We start from the raw sequence: 24,138 nt of genomic DNA on the forward strand, positions 1-24,138 counted from the left end.
TAATTAGTCCAAAGCATGTAAACCAGTGGTTCCCTACCCTTTTTTGGCTTGTGACCCCATTTTAACATCACAATTTTCTGGCGCCCCCAGACATTCAAAACTGAGACATTTTTTTGCTAAAATTAATCTGTTTTTGATCATGTAATAGTTTGCTACACTGTGTTGCAAAAAAAAAAAAGGTAATTTTAGATGACATTTAGGCTATATAATGTATATAATGCACCTTTTTGGTGTCTGCTTCTTAGTTTCTCTTGGAGATGTCTTAGTGGGGCCTGGTGGGTGAAGAAATCTTTCTATTTTCTGTTCTGTTTTCTGACTGTGTCTGGGCAGGTTGAAGCGTAATAATGCACAAGGTCACATGATCAGGTCAATCAAGATATGCCTTCTCTGATATTATATCCTGCATTTTATTTGAACTTCATTTTTATAGGAAAATTGTGTGGTGTTTTAATTATAATGAAATATATATTGAATCATTAAAAATATTTTTTATAAGTAATTTTTTTTTTATCATTCATTCATTATCTGAACTTGCTTTATCCTCACTAGGGTCACGGGGGTCGCTTGGAACCTATCCCAGCTACATAAGGGTGAAGGCGGGGTACACCCTGGACAAGTCACCAGTTCATCGCAGGGCTGTTTTTTTTATCAATTACTTGAAATTTCAGCTGACCCCATTTGAATTCCAGGTGACCCCATGTGGGGTTGGGACCCCAAGGTTGAAAAACACTGATGTGAACTCATAATATAAGTGATTAGAAACATTTATATTAAAACAATGAACACAAAGTAATTTTATTTATATAGCACATTTCATCTACAAAGACAATTAGATGGGCTTTACATAAATAAAAGGAACAGAGGTCAATGAAACCAGAAAAGAATATGCAGTCATCCAGACTCATTAGCAATAAGACTAACAGTGCAATAAGACTAAAGTGTGACTTATTTCAATATAGTGTGATCATTCACACAGGAAGTCAAATTTTTCCCACTAGGATCAAAAATGTCTACATTTAGGGGAAATCTGAGCTCTACTGGCAGTTTGCTTTGGCAGCAGCCTTCTGACGCTAACTTTTTAAAGTTCAGTAAGAAGACCATTGTAGTAACTGACTCGACTGGAGGAGAAAGTGTGGGCCAGCTTCTTTTAGTATTTTTGAGTCCAAAACTTAAGTTGTTTAAGTTAAGTTGGGAGAGAAAAAATGTTTTGGTGACAGTTTTGATGGGGCTGGTGAAAGTCAAATCTGAGTCATACCTAAAAAGATCTAACTGTAAAGCCTGACTTAAAAACAACAACAACAACAATAACAGAAAACTTAATGATTTAATTTGGAGCTGGCCAACTTTTTAACAAATCCCACATTGCCCCCTGTTGTTTTAAGCATGTAGGTGCACATACATATAAATCTAAAGTTTAATTCCTGATTTAGAAGTTGTTAAACTCAGAAAGCTGAGCTCCAAACATCTATTTTGTCTCTTACCACACTTCTCAGTACTTGTTTGTAATGTGGGATAACTCTATAGTTTTCACTTGCTAATGAGCAATACCCACCAGAATTATTATTGTATTAATTTATACATCATAAGGATTAATTAATAACATCATTCCACAGATTTCCACACATATACTATTAATAGATTTATAATAACATTATCACAGTGGGAGGTCCTCCCTTGAATCCTCTCCGGCTTTTGGTCCGTCTCCAAATTGTGTCCGGGCTGAAACACATGATATTTAACTGTAGCTCATGTATTAAACCAACTGGAAACTTAGCCGTGAACGAGAAAGAAGTTTCACTGCTGTCCTTATTTACTTCGTTGTAATAGGGAAACCTTAGCTAAACACCCGTTCTTTGCGGTTTAAGTGAATGTAGCTAATTAAAACCTTACCAGTAGAAGTCTTCTAATTGGACCAGCCCTGCCTTCCTTCGCCTCGGCTGCTACTAGAACAACCTGTTCTAGGTGCATTTAAGAATGGACGCGGTGGTAAAATTCACTAATCAAAGTCAAGGAAGGGACCGTCTTCTCAGGTGAGCCCATTTGACTAATTTTACTGACCTATAAGTCGTATATTTTGCAACTCTTTTCCACTTTCGCTACTTCTTTCCTTACTTCAGGGCAACCCAGTATGCATGTTCCCTATCCTCCTATTTACTCCGAAACAAGTCGGAAAGAAAGGACCTTGTGGCAAAACTTAAAAGTCTGGAGGCCAACATGAGCGCTGGACGAAAATGTAAGTATGTGAAGCTGGTGTAGCTCAGCAACACTTCTTTAATTGTGTGTGAAATTCAGTATCTTTTCAGTAAAAATCATAAATAAATTAGACTAAGTGTAATTATAATCTATTTTAAAATGGCAGCCCAAGAGCCTAGGGTTCAGTATTGCTTAATGTTTTAGCTAATAGCTGCAGAAATTTGATAAATGACTTGCACAGTTGCTAAGATTCTGAATAATTCCACTTTACTGTCTGCAACTGCTTCATACTGCCTTCTTGAACCATATTAATCCTGTCATGAAGGCCGTCCTTGAACTACCCAGTCCTAAACTCCTTTTTTTCTTATTTCATCTCAGCCACAACAGGCAAGTTCCAAACTTTAATTAATACCAGGCTATTATCCACCTACTTAACACACTTACCATTTGTATTATAGATGTGATTTTGTATCTAGAGTGAAAAATAAACCTTATTTCCTAAGTGCACCTCTTCATTCTCACTAGAGATAAATGCACAAAGGTTTTCTATGCATTCATCTGGAGTCTGCATTTTCAGTTGCCCTTCAAAATCCCTCTTTTGCTGCTTAAATGCAATATTTCATCAGTGAGGTTATGAAGAGCTCTTGATGGTTCATTCTTCAGCACCAGTAAGAAAAGAGATGTCTAATTTGTCTTGTTGAATATATTTGTGGAATCACCCAATGTTTAAGTATCTTTAATTTAATCAGCCTGCAATTTATAGTTTGTCTGAATAAGATAGGACTGTCTTCATCCAGTCTAGAATCAAATGCTTCACCGTGTGCTGTGGGTTTCACTAAACACAGTGCACAGTTATTTAGCTTTAAAACAAATTAAAATGTAGGCTAGATTGATTGCAAATTACATAGCACTGTAATTAAGAATGTGTATAAAAGCATTAGAAAATTCAACTACTTAAAAACTGTTTTCCCTGGGGGATATTAATGATTAAATTCACAAAACTGTTAATAATTATGATTTTAGTTGAGGTGACTTTATTTCAGGGGTAGTGTTCACCTCCACAATAAAGCACAGCATACACAAAGCATCTTGACATGGCTGTAAACACTTTTTTATTAACTCCAATTTACACAGCTGCCTACATTACGACTGAAAGAAAACTAAAAGATACAACCATTCAGTAGGGACTCGTGAGCTGGATGGTCAAAACATTCAACCTGAATGTCAAATGAAATGATACTCATAAGACATTGATTTTTGAAAATGTTTCATAGGTTCAGAGTTGTGTTAGATCACCTTGATCTTACTCAGTAAAAGGATAATACAAAATGTCGAGCTGGCAAATGGGCCTGGCCAAGCAAAAGTGAACATCAGAGTCAATTTCTTTTTTCTCGAAAACAGTATTCTTGATTACTCAGCATGAAAGACATATATCTCTAGTTTTTAAAACTGTGTTTGTGTAATTTATATTTGAATTTCAACTGGATATATAAGAAGAAATATATGAGAATACAGTGTAAATTAAGAACAGTTAAGGTTGTAAATTAATGTATACAGCATAAATTCAGAATGTAAGTAGCAATGTGTAAATAAATATGCTCAAAATATATACCTGTGTCTGAACTTATATTTCACAATAATCAAACACTATAATGATTTTGAAAGGTATTTATTATAAAGAACAGCTGAAACATGTGTATTAAATATAGTAATGAAACATATTTTGCTAAAGACTGATAATTTTATCAGTATCTTAATAAAATCAATTGTTGTTGTTATTGTTATTATTATTATTATTATTATTATTATTATTATTATTATTATTATTATTATGTTGCATCACACTGAACAAACACCTCACTCCATTACTTTTTTAGATTCTCACTCCATTATTATGAATTACTGTATTTTAAAACTAAAATAAAAAATTATATCTGTTTCATTTTTGGATATAATGTACTCTTATATATTAAGAAAAGTGTAGTATGCTAAATATTTGCACTTTCCTTTAGGAACAGCACTTTTTGGTATTTTTTTTCCAAACCTTGAATAACTGCTGTATATTTTTCCTCACTCCATGACTTTGTCAATGATGATAAATTCATGTTTTTATTAAATTTTTGGTTATTATTTCTTAATAGCATGTTAAAGTACTTGCTTAGACCTACAATTTGAGCTATTATGGTTGCTGCTGTATTAGTTTTTAAAAACCGATATGGAATGATTAGTATTGCTGCACAGTGCTTTCTCACTCCGTTAATTCACTTGGCCAGGTCCAAATGTGTAATCTGTCCACTTCCTTTGAGCTCTTGGTCCTTTAGAAGGTAGTAGTAGTTGATTTGGTGAAAAAAATCCTATTGTGATTATTTTCAGTAATATTGTAATTCTAGTCCATTTGCTTAGTCATTACTTTAATTTTGGATGTACTGTAACTGTAACTCTCTGCTCAGTGTCAATAAATCCACAGCATCACCATGCAACAAAGATTGGACCCTTACTTTGCAGCCTTTTATAATGATATAACTGCACAGGCTCATATTGTGATTTGATTAACTGTACCACTCTGTTAGCTGCTGATTGTAGAAGTAGTTTCTCCCAATGTGAGCTGATTGCTTGTGTGCCTGAATGCACCATGTTCTTGCACTTAAACGTACTCCACCTATGGCTGTACTGCTGATAACCTTTAGAGTAGGGGTTAGGTCATGTGTAGATAACTTTATTTTACAACCTGTGGGGAATTTTAAAAACTTTTTGAACTTTAGCACTTAGAGGTCTTTGTATGAATATAACATTTCCCTGCATGATCTCCATACAGAATGTTAGAAGTGCTGCCTCAGAGGAAGGTCAGGCGGTAAAAGCCTTCTCCCTCTTAATGCTAATGCAGTATTGCGGTATCATCCCCCGGGAAGTAGAACTGTATATATGATGGAATTTCAGCCTGATAATTAAAGCCGGGGTGCTTGATACGGTTTTTTGTAAAACAATGGGAAGAAACTCCTTGATTGTCTTTCAGGTGGTTTGTAAGAAAATAAGAATTGTTCCCCCTTCTGTTGAGTGTTTTCAGGCTGTAGGCCTAATCGACTTTCTAACAGGAGGTTTGGGCTGCCCATAGGGGTTTTCAGACAAGTACAGGGTTGAGTAAAATTGACAGTTGTAATTACTGATGGCTGTGAAGATTCAGTCAGACATGACTTTGGGTGGTGCAGTGGCATGGTGGTAAGCACTCTGCCTCACAGCAGCAACATTTTGTGTTGAGTTTGGCTGTTCATGCATTTCCTCCGGGTCCTCAGGTGTCCCCCGGCATTAAAAACAGTTACATACAGTTTAATTCTCCTGCCAGTGCCCTGACCAGGGTACTGATGCACGTCTGGAGTTGGTCCCTGTGTTCATTACTCCAATAACCACTTTTACATAGAGATCCTAGAAGAAAGGTGAGATAGTGATTCCACCTTTTTGCCATCATTGGCTGATTTCCACAGCCAAGCCAAAGGAGTAACAGAGGTGAGAAAGGCTGGACTTTTACATAGTGGACCTGCATTCTAGAATCAAGGAGTGGTGACGCAGCACAGCGTATAGTGTGACTAGGGATGTAACGATATGAAAATTTCATATCACGGTTATTGTGTCCAAAATTATCACGGTTATCATTATTATCGCGGTATTGTTGAAATGGTTTCAAAATGTTCAAAAAGTACTAATACACACATTGAAATAATGTGACCAAGTAATATTTTGAAGAAAAAAAAACAAATGAAATAACATGCACAATGTACTTTCTCTTGCAGAAACATTGAAATATTAGCATGTAAATATCAAACATACAAATGTGCATTAAAGATGGAACCTTATGGCCATAAGAGATATCTGCACCAGGGGTGGGAATTAAAAGGATTTTATCAATATTGATGCCATTGTCAATTCTGCTTACCAATCCAATTCTTTATCAATTCTCCTATTGATTCCTGACTGTTTTTAAGGGTGGAAAAACAGTAGTTGAACAGGTCATAGTGGAACTGGTTTGACCATTTTCTATATCAAATTATTATTCGCAATGTCACACATATATACAATTGTACACAAACAGAAAGTGAAACACAGTCAAATTTTCCTGAACTGTTTAATGAACAAATGTAAAATATGCTGAAAGAATGAGGATTTTAAAACATGTTAGGCTGATCTGCTTCTCCAGGAAATGAGCAGTATCACCCTGATTTTTAAAGTGCAGTAATCGAACACAGTTATCACGATAATTAGAATTTAAATGGTTTCAGAAATTTTACCGCGGTTTATCGCTATACCGGTAATCGTTACATCCCTAAGTGTGACATATAATTTGCGCGTCGGAAATACCCCGAGCATAGTGGTGTTCCTAACCCCTCCAGAGTCGGCCCATCTTTCCCTGTTCCACAAATGTTAGCATGAATAGAGTCCTCCACCTGAAGTGATAACAGCTCACAGATCTTGGCGTCTCCCCAGTTCGACATCTTTCTGGTTGTGTTGATATGTTTTTTTTACTGTACTCGGCCAACACTCATTTTTAAATCCCCCCAGTGCGGGGTTCACACACACAATACGTCATCAAAACGACACCTTGGTTGCGGAACGAGAGGTGTTCCTTTTACATAGCGTTCCGGAATCATGATCCCACCTTTTTTATGGCTCTGTTACTACCTCCAGAGACGTGACAGAGGTGGGACCAAATGATCCCACCATTTCATTTACACAGACGCCATTCCGGAATAAAGGCAAAATATTCCCGTAATATAAGTGCTGTGTAAAAAGGGCTATTGTGTGCTATGTTCTAATGCTAATGCTAAGTGCTGCATGTATAGAGATGGGTAAAAAGCAGAGGCCCAATTTTGCTTGGGTATAATAAAGCAAGTTAACCTTATATGACTGTTGTAGTCTACTCCATGGCCCCACATAAAGGTTAGAAAAAGTGTCTTCACATGAAATGGTATCTTCTACGGTGGATCTTTGAATTTGCCATATGATCTACTTTTCAGCTGGACTGTACAGATTGTTTTGTTAAAAAAAAAAAACTAACAGCACTATCAGAACATTCCTTCTTCGCTAACATTTGTGTTAAACCGCCCACTTTTTTGTGTAATTCCAATACTTGATAGAAAAAAAACCTGTGGGTTTGTAGCTTTAACCTGGCTAACGTAGATCGGTATGCTAGTGCCGGCGTATTCAAATCTGGTCTTCGAGGGCCAGTATCCTGCATGTTTTACATCTTTCCCTCTTCCAGCACACCTGGTTCAATTAATGATCAGCTCATCATCGAGCTCTGCAGAAGCCTGATAATGATGTAATGGCTTCCAGGTGTGCTGCAAGAGGGAAACATCTAAAACATGCAGGATACCAGCTCTCGAGGACTTGAATACCCCTGTGCTAGTGAGTTCATATTATTCTGTTTATACCGATACCTGTTCAAATATTTGTTCACATCATCTTGCAGAGTTTGTGTAACATGTAGTGGAGAAGAGGTAATTATGAAGAATTGTATCCGCTGTAGGTCTGGCTCCGAATCTGATCAACAGATGATTTAGACTCAAGTGGCTCAAACAATGCATTTGATTAATAAAAACTGGCAGGACAAGTTATACCGTCAGTCAAAGTAATTAATGGAAACACTGTAGTATAGTTTTAGTGTTGTGTCGTTAACTATTCACCTTCAGTTTTTATTTTTCATCATTAGTTTTTATTTTTTGATTGTTTCCAGTTAATGATTGAAGTTGTACTCATTGTTATGGATGGATGGATGGATGGATGGATGGATGGATGGATGGATAGATAGATAGATAGATAGATAGATAGATAGATAGATAGATAGATAGATAGATAGATAGATAGATAGATAGATAGATAGATAGATAGATAGATAGATAGATAGATAGATAGAAAAACATAGACAGAACGAAAAACAAACTGAGTCCAAAACAAATATTCCCACTGAGACAGTAATGTAGGCTATATGGTATCATACTGTAATAATGTCAGTCCAGAATAATGAAAAAAAAAAAAAGTTTCTAGTCAGACAACAATAAAAAGCTGTCAGTCACAGCCTAACCTCCAGAAACCAGAGGAAAAATAGAGGATTAAAAAAAATGTTTTGTTGTCTACATTTTGTTATAGGTTATAAAATTGTGACTCAGATTGTGGATTGGGGTTCTACCTCAAAACATTGTTGTACGATCTTTTAGCCATATCGCCCCAGACTCTACATTAGATTTGGATAGAGAGGAGACAGCTGCAGCAGGAAAGTAATAAGTCCAATAACACACACATGTGCTTATGAGAAGAAGGAAGACAATGGGTGCACATACCTGAATGCATTATTTGTGTATTTGTGGACACTAATGGTTCAAAAAGTTTGAATTTGAGCTCTCCAGGTGCTGCAAAACTATCTTTATATTCATTTTGGCAAAAATCAATGTGAATTTCTACAACCTGTTTTAATTCCTTCTTAATTTGTTACGTCTATAACTAGTTACATCACAACATTTGCACATATAAGGTCAAGACTTCCCATGAACATTTCTCTGAGTACGACATAATTGTTTGTCGGCAGCAGCGGTTGTAGTAAAAACTGAAAATATGTCCAAACTTTGAGCTGATTACTTAAAATGTTCAGTTGTTGGTTGAACTGGACAGAGCAACACAGCCAACAACCTGGAGGGGGGTGGGGCATGAAGTGGCTCATGTGCATTTAAAGGGCCAGCGCTCAAAACGACCTTTCTGGTGTTATTACTCAGAAATAGGGTTGAAGATGGACCTGTGGAGTTGAATTAATGAAGAATTCAATACCCTCCAGGTACAGCAAAGCCATCTTTGTATTCATTTTGGCAAAAATCGAGTGGATTTTCTAAAACCTGTTTTAATTCCTGCTTAATTTGTTACGTCTATAACTAGTTACATCACGATAGTTGCACATATAAGGTCAAGACTTCCAACGAACATTTCTCTGAGTACACCATAATTGTTTGTCAGCAGCAGTTGGAGTAAAAACTGAAAAAAATGTCCAAACTTCGAGCCAGTTACCTAAAATGTTCAGCTATTGGTTGTATGAATGAACACAATTGGCTGAATAGGACAGAGCAGCACAGCCAACAACCTGGAGGGGACGGGGCCTGAAGTGGCTCATGTGCATTTAAAGGGCCAGCGCTCAAAACAACCTTTCTGGTGTCATTACTCAGAAATAGTGTTGAAGATGGACCTGTTGAGTTTAATAAATGAAGAATTCAGACCCAAGCATAGCATTTACAGTTTATGTAGACCCAGGGAAATGTTTTAAAATGCATAATTCCATTTAAAAAAACAAAATATTGTATTGTGTGTATATAGTGTATAGGTATAGTGTATTGTTTACAGTGGTATTGAGTTATGTGACTGCGCAAATTATAAATATGTGTTAAAAGGAAGTTGCTGTTATGTGTTATGTAGTTACATGGCTCATGTTCTGCCTGTTGGTGAGAGTAGCTCAGTTAACTGGGTGGAGGGAATGTTTCAGTTCAACACCATGACTGAACGGTCTGTGTTGCTGCCATAGGTTATGTGCAGTTTTACATATGTGTTTGGAAAAGAAAAAGAAGGTAAATAAAACTGCCTTCTCGTAGTTGTGCAGGTTATTGGGGCCTGAAAAAGTGCCACCAAAATAGTGTCTCCTGTGACTTTAGTCTACCAGAATGTCACAATATCACTCTTTTAAGGTAGAAAGAAACATTTGCAGAAGAAGATGAAGAAACAAGTTGACATTATTAAAAGATCACGAACAGTGGAAAAGAATGTGGTATAGTTATTAAAATTTCATTTCTGTTTCATGCAGCTCTTTTTATACAGGTCAATGAAAATGATTATGTAAAGTAATTGCAGTTCACTCAAGTAATTGTGATGAAGTGATTGTATAATAATTTAACTGGAGCCCAGATGTTGAAAATTGCTTTGTCAGATGCAAGTGTACAGAGGAGTAAGGTTTTTCATAACAAAGGAATAAGAAGGAGCCTCGGATAAATTACCTACAGTTATAGCTCAGGGTTGAACTGTAACGGTTACAGGGTTACCACATAAAAGCTGGAAAACCCCTGAAATTATGTAAAATCATCTAACATTTTAGACTGGTTATGGAATGTAATTTTTAGGAATAAAGGCTCCTCACATTTTGCTGAAAGCAGATCTGAGGAGAATTAGAACAGAAGATGAACTAGAAACGATTTCAGAGTAAGTGTGAAAATGCGGCCACGGCTACAGAATGTCTTTAATAAAACCTTGTAAAATCCAGGTCACACAAATTCAGACAGGTGGATTTCAAAGTCAAACACTGAGAGAAAGCCAGTACATTACTTTACAAGCAGTAAAATGAATTAATTCCAGGGTGGGCTTTTCCATATTCTCACTGAAAAATTGACTCTTAAGCCCACGTTTTTCCACAGGGGTTAGAGAGCAAGCCTGGGAAATCTAGACAAGGACACTGAAGAGCATTTTTAAAAATGCATGAGACCTCAAGGTTTCTTGGTTCGTTTTTGCCGTTATTTTACACTGCATTTTGCATAATTTTGGATGTTTGTTATAATCACGGTCCTTTGAGGATACCCAATATTTAGTTTAATTGTGAGGATTTGAAGTGATAATGATATGAATACGAAATTAACTAACATTTAGAGCAAGGGTGTCAAACTCTTTGCAGTTCAGGAGCCACATTCAGCTAACTTTGATCTGAAGTGGGCCGAACCAGTAAAATAATAACATAATTCTATATAAATAATGTCAACTCCAAACTTTTCTCTATGTTTTAAAGGGGAAAAAAGTAAAATAACATTATGAAAATGTTTACATCTACAAACAATCCTTTCAAACATTGTGAATAGCATGAACAAACTGAAAAAATAAGTGTAATTTTAACAATATCATGCTTTAGTTTATCATTTCCACATGTACATAATATATAACTTGTAGATCACAGTAGGTCTACAAATACACAAAACATTTAGTCACAGGTGGAATATTGTTAAAATTGCACTTACATCTCAAGACATTTCAGGTTGTTTACATTTTTTTTGGTAAAATTATACTTAGTTTTAGTGTAAATACATAAAAATATTTACATTTACAAAGAGAAAAACTTGGAGTTATGAGTATTTATAGGTTATTGGGTTGTATTTTACTGATCTGACCCATTTGAGATTGAATTGGTTCGAATATGGAACCTGAACTAAAAGGATTGTTAATATATTAGTGGAATTTTAGCATTTCACAAATTCATCCTAAGGGCCGGACTGGACCCTTTGGCGGGCCGGATTTGGCCCCCGAGCCACATGTTTGACACCTGTGATTTAGAGAATGAAAAAGGTCACGGTTTAATTTTCTGGTCTAAAGGACATGGCTGTTAGTGTGAATGGTCATGGACATTGTATAAATTTGTGGAAGAGTTTTTTGGTTTTTTTTGTCTATAAAACTGTATGAGAATCCCAAATAAGACGGCTATGATAAAATGTTAATCTAACATTTCAAGTCAAGTTGATAATTGTGCTAATACGCCTTTGTTCTCCCTCTTTTGTCAGTGTTCAGACTGGGAAACACAGTAAATTCCATTGATGCTGCTAAGCGAACCATGCAACTCTCTGACCCGGTGCTGTGCCTGTGTCTCACTGTGGCCAACGTCAACCGAGCTCTCTACTTTATCTGCGACAATGTACTTTGGGCCAGAAACGTGGGCCTTATCCGTGATATCGACAAGGAACGCTGGAGCCTGAACGCCTCACGCTTCTACTTTCTCTCCCTCATTATGAATCTGACCAGAGATGCTTATGTCATTTCCCAATTAATGCGACAGAAAGCGAAAGACAAACAGTTTAAAAGGAAAATGGACGCGCATCTCAATGAGAGTCCTGAAGTAGCCGAGGCTGTCGTCCCTCAGCTGGATGCCTTCGTCTTCCTGCTTTTAGAGAGTCTAAAATCCCACCCCGCTGCTACACTGGACACACTGAAAAACATATGTGATCTTTTCATTCCATTAGACAAGTTGGGTATGTATCAGTCAAATGCGGGAGTGGTTGGGTTTTGTGGCCTGTTATCGTCACTCATCGGGATTATAACTCTTGCACAACCCAAGTTAAAAATTAAACCTTGATAAAAACCTAAAAGAAACATTCAGGTTTTTAGCCTCATCTCACTGGAGCTACAATGATGGCAGATGATGATGCACAAAAAGATAAACCAGTGCATCAAATACACATCTGTTTAACCTGACATTTATATCTGTAGCTTTGCACAAACCCTGCACTAACTGAACACCTTGCAGATTAACAACTAATGAACTGACTGGAACGAGCTGACTAATGGGAACGAATTCATGGGTTAAAAAGGGCCAAATCAAGGTTTTGTATTTTACATATTGATAATACTTGAAAAGGTTACAGCTAAACCTATGAGCATTCCTCAAAACCTGACACCAGCAGCGTTTTACTTGAAAAGTAAGAGCTCCTCATGGACAAACTTCGGCTCATTTTACGCCTACCTTTCTGTGTCAGGTTATTTTAGGTGGCGTTGCCATCCTAAATCCTCTGCAATAAACCTTTCTGTGCTGTGTTTTTGTGATAAGATATTGCTAAACCTTTACCTCAAAGACAGAGCTGATAAACTGCCTCTTATGGGGAAACATGCTCATAAAGGGAGCCAAAAACAGGGTAGGGTTACTTACATGTTATTTATTTAATTACATTATTGGAGTCATAGTCTGCATTTACAGGCTGCAGATTATTCTACATGTTAAAGAAAAGTGTAAAGAAATGATTAAATTAAATCCTGCACTGAAAAGAAAAAAAAAAACAACTATGCAAATTGCGGTAACTACTTTTATGAGGAAATGTGTACTTAAATAATGAATATAAAAGGACTTTTTTAATAAATGTGTGGAACATTTTTCCTGTAAGCTGCTCATGACTTGATGTGTAGAGTGAGATTATATGTTGCACAATGTTTGCTACATGTGACTCTTCACTGTCTCTGATTAACAGCTAATAAACAGAATTTATAAAAGTGGTTTGGAAAAATGCGTTTGTGTTTTAAGGTGATGACCAACAGTTGTGGCACCGTTTAACAGTAGGACAACACTGCCCTCTTGAGGAAACGCATCACACACAAACACAACAATTATGTTTGAATTGAAAAGAGTTTTATTTTTTTCAATTTTACTGAGACATCAACACATTTTGTGAAAGCTTCTCTCAAGAGGACGACATTGTGACAAAGCATCCATCATCAAAAATTGCAAAAATATATTCCATTTCCCTTTCACCGCACTGTTTGAGTTTTGCTTTGAAAAATTATGCAAAGATGAATTCCATGAAAGAACAAATACATATAAAGCAATAAATAAAAAAACAACAACTTTGTTCTCCTAGGAAGATCGAATGTAATGACAAAAGATTTAATTTCACATTTCGAGGCATGTTTTTTCCAGTACCAGCAATCCAAATAAATGAAACTGTAAGACATTTGTGGAAAGAGTTTGCTGGGCTAGAAGTAAAAATAACAAAACCCTAAAATTAGAACCACAACTTGTGTTCTGGAAAACTGCATTTTTAAAATGCTTCATTTTTATGACTGAAATAAAGTGATTGTGATATACTGACAATGTTCATACACTTAATTTAACAAGGCATCTGATATCAACTTGCGTTTTTTCTTCTTTTTTCCCAGAATACCAATGATAGTTACACATAGAGTGACTCTACTTTCTAGATGGGAAGGCACCGACAGTAGTTAGCTTCTGCAACAGTTGAAGAAAACCATGGTTAGCACTTGAACAGACCATTAACAAAAAGAAAGAAAATCACAGGAATGGCATGATTATCTTTTTCATACAACAGTTATTTACTGATATATTGGCAGAGGAGCATCACTGATGTAATGCAGTTAGTACAGTTACATATCTATTGTACAGTTGATCAACTATTATCACACCCATAGTCTTACGGTCTCAATATTTTTGTAGATATTGCCATAATTTAGAAGTACCTTTTGCATTGTGAAACAGAAATACATTATTTTGTATATCTCAGCAGGCCATGTGCTCTTTAAGACAAATAACCTATGCACCATTGATTTCCAGATCCAGTACCAAAACAGGTTTTAGGTTATTCAGATTCATCGGCACATTTAAGGGCATACAAAAAAATACAAACCCTGAAAAAAAAGCTATATCAGATGCAGACACCCAAACAGCCAGAATAATATATTTTGATATTACTGCTTCAAACTGGACTTTAATAAATATTTCTTTTGTTGAGATGTGTGTATGTGCCAAGATGGAGCAACTGTTGCTTGAATCCTTCACACATCCCAGAATACCCATTAAAAACTTCAATACAAAAGCTGCTAAATATGTGACAGTAAGCCCGTTGATCACTCACACTGAGAAATCAGCACAAGTGATTCACATTATCCGTAGAGTTCTGCAGAGCTCTTACTTTTGATAGTGGTGTTTGGTAGAGTTACAAACTGAATTCAATTGCTGCACAGTGAGATAAAACACAGTTGAAACAAAAGCTGAATCCAATGCACGTAAAGAAAAACAACACAGAAAACTGCTGCACAGGTATCCAAGAACTGAATCTTCCTTTAAACTAAAACATATAAACTAGCTGTCTGAGAATGCTTTGAACTGTGCAGGTTAAACCACAAACATTTCAGAGCATGGGTATCAGAATTTTGGAAATGTCTGACATACATGTTAAGGCAAATATTAGCTTCATTCTCCCAATTTAAACAGTGTTTATATGAGTTGCGCTACAGATGCAAATGTCCAGAAACACTGAAAACTGACCATTATTCCCTACTTAATAGGCCACAGTTAATTAAGGTGAGGAAAAATGACATGTTGTGGTTATATAGACGTGTACCTGCTGTGGTACAGAAATTCTAAAGTGAGGCCGCCTCCCACCAGAACCAATCCAGAACCAAAGTGGTTTGAGTGATGGAGCCACAGTGCCATTAACCCCATGTTGACGGGGCTACGAAAATACAAATACAGTCCGATTTGATAAAGGCATATCTGTCACATTCAGCGGAAAGTTCCACATCCTATTAAGTGGATCATTCAACCAAATCCCAAATTAAACACCATCAAGACATCATCCAAAAAAGTAAAATAATAGTAAATCAAAGCAGGTGAACATCGATCACCAAAATAAATACCCTGTAAGCTTTTAAAACTGCATGTAGAGTGATTATGTTTTATTAATCAAGCAAAAATACAGCATGATTACTGTACTGTATGCACTGTGTAACCAGACTTGAGAGAAGCGTAAGTTGATAATGTTTGTTTCATCACGTAATGAAAAGGCAATTCACGGTAGGCTACATGTGTGTGAAATATTTGAAACCAGTATAACAGTACTGGCAGGTGTGGTTTTGTTGTATTCCAACATTTCTTAGAAATGAAGCAGGGCAATGGAAGGAAGCTACGTGATAAACTCCCACTGACGTCCTGAACACAGGTCGTGTCACTCATAGTGTTTTATTTTTAAATTATTATTGATATGATTGAAATGGTCAACTTTTGACTTCATTGGAACCTATTAAAAACTCCTATGTGTGTTAAATATAAAGACTTTAGTAGCATTTGTTTTGCTCTAAGAATGATTGTACCATCAATTTAATATTTCTAACAAATCAATGCTTTTTAGTTGTGACAAAATAAAGGATAGAATAAATTTGATATAGGCAGGAAGGATCACATCTATTCTGCGTTTCAAATTCATTTGGCTTTCACTTTCTTTTCACTACCATCTCATCGCGTTACGTCCGTATCCAGCCTTTACAGCAATAATCACCGGTGGAATCCAAGATGTCAAAGGGCGACGTTTGATCACGAGTCGGTGGTCTCAGCCTCGCTCCTCGATTCCATCGATGCTGGGAGGAGTAAAGTGAGTAGTACTTCAGTGACTTCAGGACCCAGCTGGGCAGTCTTTGGGGTCCATTAGTAGTCTTTTGGTCCATTCATAACACACCCCGCTCAGGGTAGAGGCCAATTACTAGGAGAGTTCCTGCGTTCGGTCGTAATTTGTGATCAGGCCTTTGATATGGGACAGTTTCTGGTGCAGGTACTCGCATCGCTTCTTTTCTTCCCGATAACCAGGAAACTTCTGAAAGAAAAGAAAGGACGAACAAATGAGTTTTCAGTAAGGCATCAGAATAAAAAAAGAGGGGCCTCATACAGAAATATTGTAATATTTTTACTTTTTTCATGGATCCTTGTTATTTAAGGCAGATTTAAAGTGCTATATAATATTTGCTTTAACCCATAAAGACCCAGTGCTACTTTTGTGGCACTTCCCAAATTACTTTTTCTGTAGATTTCGCCTTTCTTAAGTGATTTCCTTCTAGTAAATGATTTATGAGTATGTTATAAGGTCTTCGGCCACCTCCAAGTTTGTTGTTTTTGCAGGGTTGAAATGATCAGACATATTCATTTCTCACTCTCTTTTCTTCACATATGACAAGAAAATAAAGGAAATATGTGCACCCCCTGAAAGACACAAAAAACCTGAACTAAATGGGTTATAAAGGTTAAGGTCAGTATTTAGTGTGACCCCTGAGCCTATGGCAAGAAGCAGTACAAACAGAAACATCTGACATGTGTTGAATGAAACCTGGTGTAATGCAATAAATCTCATATTGTCTGAAGTAAGGGTTAAAGACGCATTAAGTGTAAAAGGAGGTCACACTAAATATTATCACTGGTTTATAGAAGGTGTTTTTTTTCACAGAAAGTTTTGTTTTTACTGCTGTACATACAGTCGCGGAAAAAAATTAGTAGATCAAAAGTAATCAAAAACAATGGTTATGCAATCAAGTACTAACTCTTGTGTGTATCATGTGACTAAAACAGACAGAAAAGAAAACATGGAATGCCCTAAAAGCACTGTTTTTGGCAGTACAATGTCATAGCTATTATGTAAGAACTTAAGTGATTTTGGTTATTATCAAGAAAACATGGAAAATGGTTAAATATCAGCTCTGAAATTAAACCCTTATGAGCTGCTTTTGTTATCATTATATTTGTCCAAACAAATGTACCTTTAGTTGTACCAGGCGCTAGCTAAAATGAACAAGAAACTGAAGAAAACAAGGGTGGTCTTATAATTTTTTCCATGACTGTTCTTCACATATATCCAGATTGTGTCTTAATACAGAGACTGGGAAATGCATATGTGTGGTCATTAGAACTTCACTAAACCAACAAACCTAATGGTGGCCTAAGATTTTTGCACAATATGGTATAAAATAAAATTTTATGAGCTGACCAGCAATTTTTTTTAAATTGTTTTCTAACATTTACCATATTTTATATCTGTGCCAGGTAATTTCCAAAACATTGTATGTCTTTAAACACCTTTTAACATGGTCTCCTTTAATACATTCAAAGTCATTTTAAATGAATGGGAAAAGGACAAATGTGGGTGTAGATGTTTTTTCTAATTGTTTGAATTGGGTTTGGCTTTGAGACGCTTTTAAGGAACATTGTTATACTTTTAGTACCTTTTAAAATAATGGTGACGTTTTATATCTATGTTCTTAACAGTTTTAAGTTTGTTTTTTAGTACTGACTTTCATTGTGTTTATGTATATTAGTGTAGATGTACAGGTATAATTTCCATTTTGTGTAACTTCTACTACTGCTGCTGTCTTGGCCAGGACACTCTTGAAAAAGAGATTTTTAATCTCAATGAGCTTTTTTTCCTGGTTAAATAAAGGTTATAATAACAATAATAATAATAATAATAATAATAATAATAATAATAATAATAATAATGATAATAATAATAATAATAACATTCACCAGGTCACAGATGATCCATTTTAAGGTGGTGTTACATTTGGACCATGTATGAACCAATGAAGTTGTGCTTAAGTAACACACTAGACACAGAAACCTCAAGATGTTCCCTCTAGTATATGCATTTTGACTACAGATTTCCCTCATTATAATCCTAATCATACACCTTGAAAAAGTTAAATATCAAACTAAAATAGGTCTTACTTTCTTGTACTTGCGGTACTTCTGCAGTATTTGGTCCTCCATAAGCTGCAGAGAAGAGAATAAAAAAAGATGTTAGTGATTCATGAATCAGCTGTTTTTAATCTTTAACTGGAAGTGGGACAGGCCAGGCTGCTGGTGCAGACAGTACCTTGTACTCCTGTGTTCCTGGGGAGAGAGTGTTGATCTTTGAGCCCAACTGAACAAACATCTCTGTAATAGCCCCGATGCGGTCATGAAGAGCCCGGTATTCATCGTACTCAGCGCAGAAGTCGTCTTTGTACTGCTGACGTTGCTCCAGTGCTGTTATAGTGCTGTATTTTCTGTAGGAAGACACATAAAACTCGTAAAAAACAGTTCTCTAGGACCAGAAAAGAATAGCATCAGGAAGCACTGTTTGTAACCTAATCCTTCCAGTAGGTGGCAGTGCAGAACGGTGGAGTGAAAGGTCTGACACGTCACTGATTTAACAGTAAGATGTGTTGACCAGATGTATAATTGTAAGGCATAAGCTCATTTGTTTTCAAAGCCATTCTCTTGTGAAGCTCTGTGACAGTTCGTTTAGACATGAGCTTTACTTCCCTCTATTTGTATCAATGTTTTGGAGCTCAACCTAATTCTGTTGGGACTAGTGGGATACTTCTTTACCAACAGTGGGTTCATCTGAAACCAAAACTCCTCAGTGACTGATGATGTCGATAACAACTCACAAGGACCTACTGATGTTCTGTTTTTTGGGGAATTTATCGTTCAATCATAAATCCCATCAGGAAAAACGCTACAACCAAATGCATTTGATCTTACATTAAATAGTCCGGCAGCTCCTCTGCTGTGGTTCGATCAACAGGCGTATTCTCTCCCCTGTGGTCTGTAAATAGGAAAAGCACACAAACCAAAATAAAAGGTTAAAGCAGCCCGCTAATGCAAATATGATAAAGCCCACGACTTATCAAGGCTGATGGAAGCATTTATCATTGTCTGTGATAAGAGATCTGATCCAAAGCAGGTGGTGACGTCAGCAGCACAGAGTAGGAGGCAGCGCTGCCCGCTGACTCGCTCGACCGTAGGTCACCCAGCTGTTCCACAGTCAATCATCAACAGAATAGACCGCACAGAGAGACGACTGAGGCCACGGAAAGAGTTACAGCCCTCAGCACTACCACTGTCACCACAAGGAAATCTAAGTTGCATTGTCATACTTCTCTGCACATTTGACACCACCCATATTATATACATCTACTAGTAATTTAAAATATAAACAAAAACTGCACTAGAAACATCTGATATAAACAAGAATTTCAGGATGTGAAGCCTAATACTGAAATACACAAATGAAACAAAAGATTTCAGACACAACTGTATTAAAATGTACCAATAGAAAAACACTGTAAAACAATATGGAATAATGTTAAAATATGGCATTTTTGTTACATTTATCAAAATGTTTTATGAGGATGAATGGAGACTATGCAAAATAAATATGACTATCTTAAATATTTGCAATAACCGCCTAACCTGACCCAGGACAGCACAAGCTTAATAAATAAACTGTCTTGAGTGAAAAAATTTACAATTATTCTTCAAATACATTTTAAATTCTTTTCAATGAATGTCCTTTGCAGTGGACAGCTTCCTTTTTTTTTAAACCATAAAGACCCAAGTGCTACTTTTGTGGCAGTTCACAAATGATTTTTTTTCTATATTTAACCTTTCTTAAGTGACTTTTCACCATGTATTGTAATATTATCCTCTTTATTTTGAGTTTTTTCAATGTAAATCATGTATTTTTCTATATTTAATTCACTGATCATGCAGATGTTCATTAAACCTCAGAGTAAATTCAAAGGTTATTATATCAAAACAGAGAAAACTGATGAAAAAGTCATATTTTCAGCAATGGTTGCAATAACTGAACATAAAAACAAGTCTGTCCATCCACTGTCATTTTTCAAACTCTGTGGGTTTTACTGGTGGTTGTAGAAATTGACGGTGTTTCCACGGTAACAACGAAGCCTCTGAATGTCCAAATGGGTCATATCTGATGACCATAAAAAGATGACAAACTGCCTTTTACACTAATTATTTACATGTATTGATAGGATTACTGGATCAACAGGTATTAAACATTTTAGATCAATAGATGCTTTTGGGCAATGGTGGGTGTTTCGGTCTTTATGGGTTAAATAAGGCTGTGAAACTCTTGGACAGAACGACTCATAGCAGGGTCTCATGAGGATAAGGCAGTAATGTAATAATTGTGACTCAACACTTTGAATTCTCTAAATATGTGAATCATTCTTTAGCTTCCAGCAACAAGTCTCAGAACTAAAACTTCAAGACTCTTTGCCAGTTAAAAGTGGATAATATCTTGGTTCCAACTCATTTTTTCATCACATTCATGACAGCACAATAACATTCCTCAAGTGTAACAAAAACTGACAGATAAGATGGTTTAACAGATTTAAAGCCTTTTACCTTTGAGATTTTCTTGGTTCTGCTTCAGGTCCGGACTGGTCTCTATCCAGTCTGGTTTTAATCTCTCTCGTTCCTTGTCTTTGTGCTTTTTGGACCGTTTCTTTTTATGTTGGCCGTTAGCGAGCTGCTGGTCAGTGCAAAGGGGGGTTTCAGGGTGGGGGGGCCTGGGGCTGGGGGCAGAGGGAGCCGGCCCTGTCCTCTCCACTTTGGGAACAGGAGTTGACCCGCTGTGCTTGTGTGGCGAGTATAGACCGTTTGGGCTTGAGTGGAGATGATTGTTGGTTTTGTCAAACTCTGTTTTAATCTGTGCACTAATGTTTCTGTGACCTGAGGAGCTACGAGCGTCGTTTGTGCTGTAGTCTCCACGAGAGGGCGACTGCTGAGGCAAACAGGGGTCTAATAGTCTTTGTTTTTTAGGGGTTTGACAGTTGGGTGGATCAGAAATTAATGGCCGTTTCTAGAAAAAAAAAAAAAAACACAAACAGTGATTAATTTCTTTTAATGCTTTTAGCACAAGAGTTCAAGTTAAGTATATTAGGAATCCTTGTGGCATGCAGAACAATACATATTTCACTCTGAAATGCATTTCATCTCATGGCTCCTCAGTTTAATTGCTAATACATCAGAATTGTCATAATGAAATTCCTTATCTGTTCTGACTCCTACAGAAAAACGCAGTGGGGAAATGCATTCATTCAAGGTGAATAATTACCGCTGAGAGATTCTTGGCAGGACTGAGCTGTGACGGAGAGTCCCCAGGAGTTTTATGGAATGAATGGTTGGACTGGGGACTCTTCAACTGGCTACTGTGGAGTGGCTGAAGTTTCCTGAAAAAGATTAAGAACACATCACCTTCAGCTGGACAGTTTGTCTTAATTCTGTGAGGTAAATGGACTGTAAAGCAAAAACAGGAAGCAACAGTATGTAGGTCATAAAAGCTTACTTTGGCAGATTTATGATGAGTAAATGGATGAGCAACTTTCATTTACTGTCATGACACGCCTTCTGAGGAGAAGTCCGAGGTGGATGCTTTTCCACTGAAGAAGCAGTCGTCTTACAAAGTCAAGCTCTCGATCTTTAATTTAATTTTTATCAAAGTTTTTTTTCTACATGTTTTTATGGCATGCTTTGTTTTGTGTCTCTGGTGATACAATCAGGAGGCAGCCCAATTGATTGAACACAGTCCAGTGAACAGAACAATAGCAGCAGATTTAAACTCTGCAGGACCAAACCCTCTTCTCTGTTAATCTGCTTCCTACAGCTCCTTCCTCAAACAGTCCCCCCCCCCCCCCCCCCCCCCCCCCCCCCCGCCCCCCCAGACTCATGCTACCGTCTTAGTCATGTACTCCGGGAAGGAGAAGTTCTCAACAAATTTAGCATTTACATGACAGTAGTGGGACAGCCTGCACTGAAAGACCCCCAGCAAAAGAATAAAGTAGGTGAAAAAAAACAGAGCATGACAGTATTTACAGGCAGTCTCATTGTTATCACAGTTTGATTACTTCAATTGTAGGCTTTTTACACTTATCAGAAGTGGTAAACGTAGGGGGTTGTGCAATCAGCCAGCAGGACTTGCACTTTTTTTTTCCAAAATGCACATGAAGCACATGGCCAGCATGTTTACTGGCAGGCAGAGGAAATGTACGAAGGAGGAAGCTCACCCTGAAAAGCTCAGTCGTGCTACTCTGAACCTTCCATGCTAATGCTACTTGGCAACACAGTACAGGGAATATTTTCCTCTGCTTTGATGTGTCCATTAAGAGATTCATCAGTGCAGAGAAGTAGTCATTTAGAAGCTCCCCTTTCAACATGATCACAGCAGACTTCTACATTAATTCAGTGGCCTTTCTGTATTAACGCCAGCACTGACAAAACGCATCAATCCCGTTGTTTTTTCTGCATTATCTGCCAAAGTGTTGTACATTTCCCAGTTAAGTTCTGTTGACGCAGCACAAAAATGGAAAAAAACATTAGAATAAATTCCACCCACCTGATCAATAGCCTATGGATGAGTTGCTTCTCCTCTTCTGAATAGCCAGGCCAGTCTCTGTGGACGTGTCTATAGAGCTCATCTTTCAAAGAATAGCTATGGTCTTTAAGATTCAGCTTGCCAACCTGAAAGAGGGTTGTGCCCAGTGTTAATAAATCAGCCGGAAGATGACAGAATAATACAGTTCTCAGAAAAAGAGGCCATCTGAGGTCATAAAACTATCAAACTGTGTTAACCTGCTATGCTGTAGCTCCAGTCTAAATAAAACATGAGCTTTCCGTGGTGCGCTGGGTTTATTTTTTTTCATGGTAAACAGTTTAACCCTGCCCTTACACAACATAATCCTCCTGATATAAATCTATCCAAACCAGCCACTTTCAATTCTGAAAGTAGTCAGATCCCAGCTGGAGACACCCCACCCCTCTCCTGTCAAAACACAATCTTCTCCTCCAAAGATAATTAAAGCACAGCCCTAATTACAGCTACCAGCAGCAGCAGTCTCCACTTGATGATTGCAGTGGGACACTCAAACATTGTGAACACAGGAAATATGCCAGAAATAAACTTACTGACATAACCTTTTTAGATCGAGGTTTTAGCTGTGCAGCTCTTCTCTGTTTGTTAGTATTATTAGCAAAACAGCAAGTACGAGAACCATTTTTGTCATTTCAGTCCTTTTAGTGCAAAAAGCTAAACTTGTAAAGGCCCTTTTATACATGTGCACTAATCACAGGATAAGATTAGTCATAGAAAAACCACAACGACACCACATTATTTTTGTTTACCTGCAGTGGTTGACAGTATTTCATCATTAGTCGACAATGTGTTTTCATAGCAATGTGCCAGATGTCTCACCTCATCCAGTACTGAGGTCAGGTCGGCCTTGTCCTTTGGACTGGCTCGCTCCCTCTCCAACCACAGTAGCAGCTCAGGTTTCCTGTAGGCCTTTAAGGCCAGGAGATGAATGATGCGATCCCTCAAGGGCCGGTGTGCTACAGGGCTAGGAACCAGGCTCCTCTTGTTGCTGGGGGAGTGCTTGTTGCTGCTATCTGAGCCTGATACCAGACCCTGCTTCCTCTGGACCTTCACGCACTTACCTGAGATCAAAACAAAAGGGACAGACAGCAGAGTTTTAACTTGACATTTGGGACAGATAAGGGCCAGCAGCTTTGGTCATTGGCAGTGAAACATGATGTTATCATAGCAGTAATCTCAAGCTGTTTTTGAATGGCTGCACAGTAAGTACTCTACACAAAAATGAAAAAGAGCATTGAAAGAGATTGTAACTGATCTGATAAAAAAGATTCATATATGTTGACACTATCCTGCTATAGACCAGCCAGTGGAGCCAGTTACACAAAGACAGGCTTGCACATGATGGACAACCTAATACATTTTATCTTCAGGTTATCTTTCTATTGTCATGCAATCACTTGTA

General features: G+C 37.2%; 2 protein-coding genes across 3 annotated transcripts in view; one reads left to right on the forward strand and one right to left on the reverse strand.

Moving 5' to 3' along the window:
- Positions 1-1,904: 1,904 nt before the first annotated feature.
- Positions 1,905-13,575, forward strand: pex11a (peroxisomal biogenesis factor 11 alpha). Of its 2 annotated transcripts, XR_003935576.1 has the most exons (4): positions 1,905-2,030; positions 2,118-2,233; positions 11,754-12,926; positions 12,967-13,575. XR_003935576.1 is itself a non-coding variant. In XM_030136038.1 (3 exons), exons 1-3 carry the CDS (start codon positions 1,975-1,977, stop codon positions 12,320-12,322), a joined length of 741 nt encoding a protein of 246 aa, XP_029991898.1. In that variant the 5' UTR covers positions 1,905-1,974; the 3' UTR covers positions 12,323-13,575. The 2 variants fall into 2 exon arrangements, 1 of the variants encoding a protein (XP_029991898.1); XM_030136038.1 differs by having other exon boundaries at positions 11,754-13,575.
- Positions 13,576-13,872: 297 nt separating this feature from the next.
- LOC115420639 (RNA polymerase II elongation factor ELL) overlaps positions 13,873-24,138 on the reverse strand; it is a 29,122-nt gene continuing 18,856 nt past the window's right edge. The window contains exons 5-12 of the mRNA XM_030136037.1: positions 23,556-23,797; positions 22,701-22,825; positions 21,423-21,537; positions 20,711-21,167; positions 19,040-19,103; positions 18,387-18,558; positions 18,239-18,283; positions 13,873-16,340 (exon numbers count right to left, since the gene is read on the reverse strand). Of these exons, the coding sequence (XP_029991897.1) occupies positions 16,230-16,340; positions 18,239-18,283; positions 18,387-18,558; positions 19,040-19,103; positions 20,711-21,167; positions 21,423-21,537; positions 22,701-22,825; positions 23,556-23,797 (1,331 nt within the window). The 3' untranslated portion in view covers positions 13,873-16,229. The remainder of the gene's footprint in view (positions 16,341-18,238; positions 18,284-18,386; positions 18,559-19,039; positions 19,104-20,710; positions 21,168-21,422; positions 21,538-22,700; positions 22,826-23,555; positions 23,798-24,138) is intronic.

Source organism: Sphaeramia orbicularis, chromosome 6, assembly GCF_902148855.1.
Source record: "Sphaeramia orbicularis chromosome 6, fSphaOr1.1, whole genome shotgun sequence".
In the NCBI taxonomy this organism is placed as follows: Eukaryota; Metazoa; Chordata; class Actinopteri; order Kurtiformes; family Apogonidae; genus Sphaeramia; species Sphaeramia orbicularis.

What these genes read in the sequence shown, in the direction of transcription:
- pex11a (XM_030136038.1), top strand. Translation starts at nt 1,975, where the DNA reads ATGGACGCGGTGGTAAAATTCACTAATCAAAGTCAAGGAAGGGACCGT. An exon ending in GGAAGGGACCGTCTTCTCAG is followed by an intron (nt 2,031 to 2,117) that starts GTGAGCCCATTT and finishes TCCTTACTTCAG; the next exon opens with GGCAACCCAGTATGCATGTT. An exon ending in CATGAGCGCTGGACGAAAAT is followed by an intron (nt 2,234 to 11,753) that starts GTAAGTATGTGA and finishes CTCTTTTGTCAG; the next exon opens with TGTTCAGACTGGGAAACACA.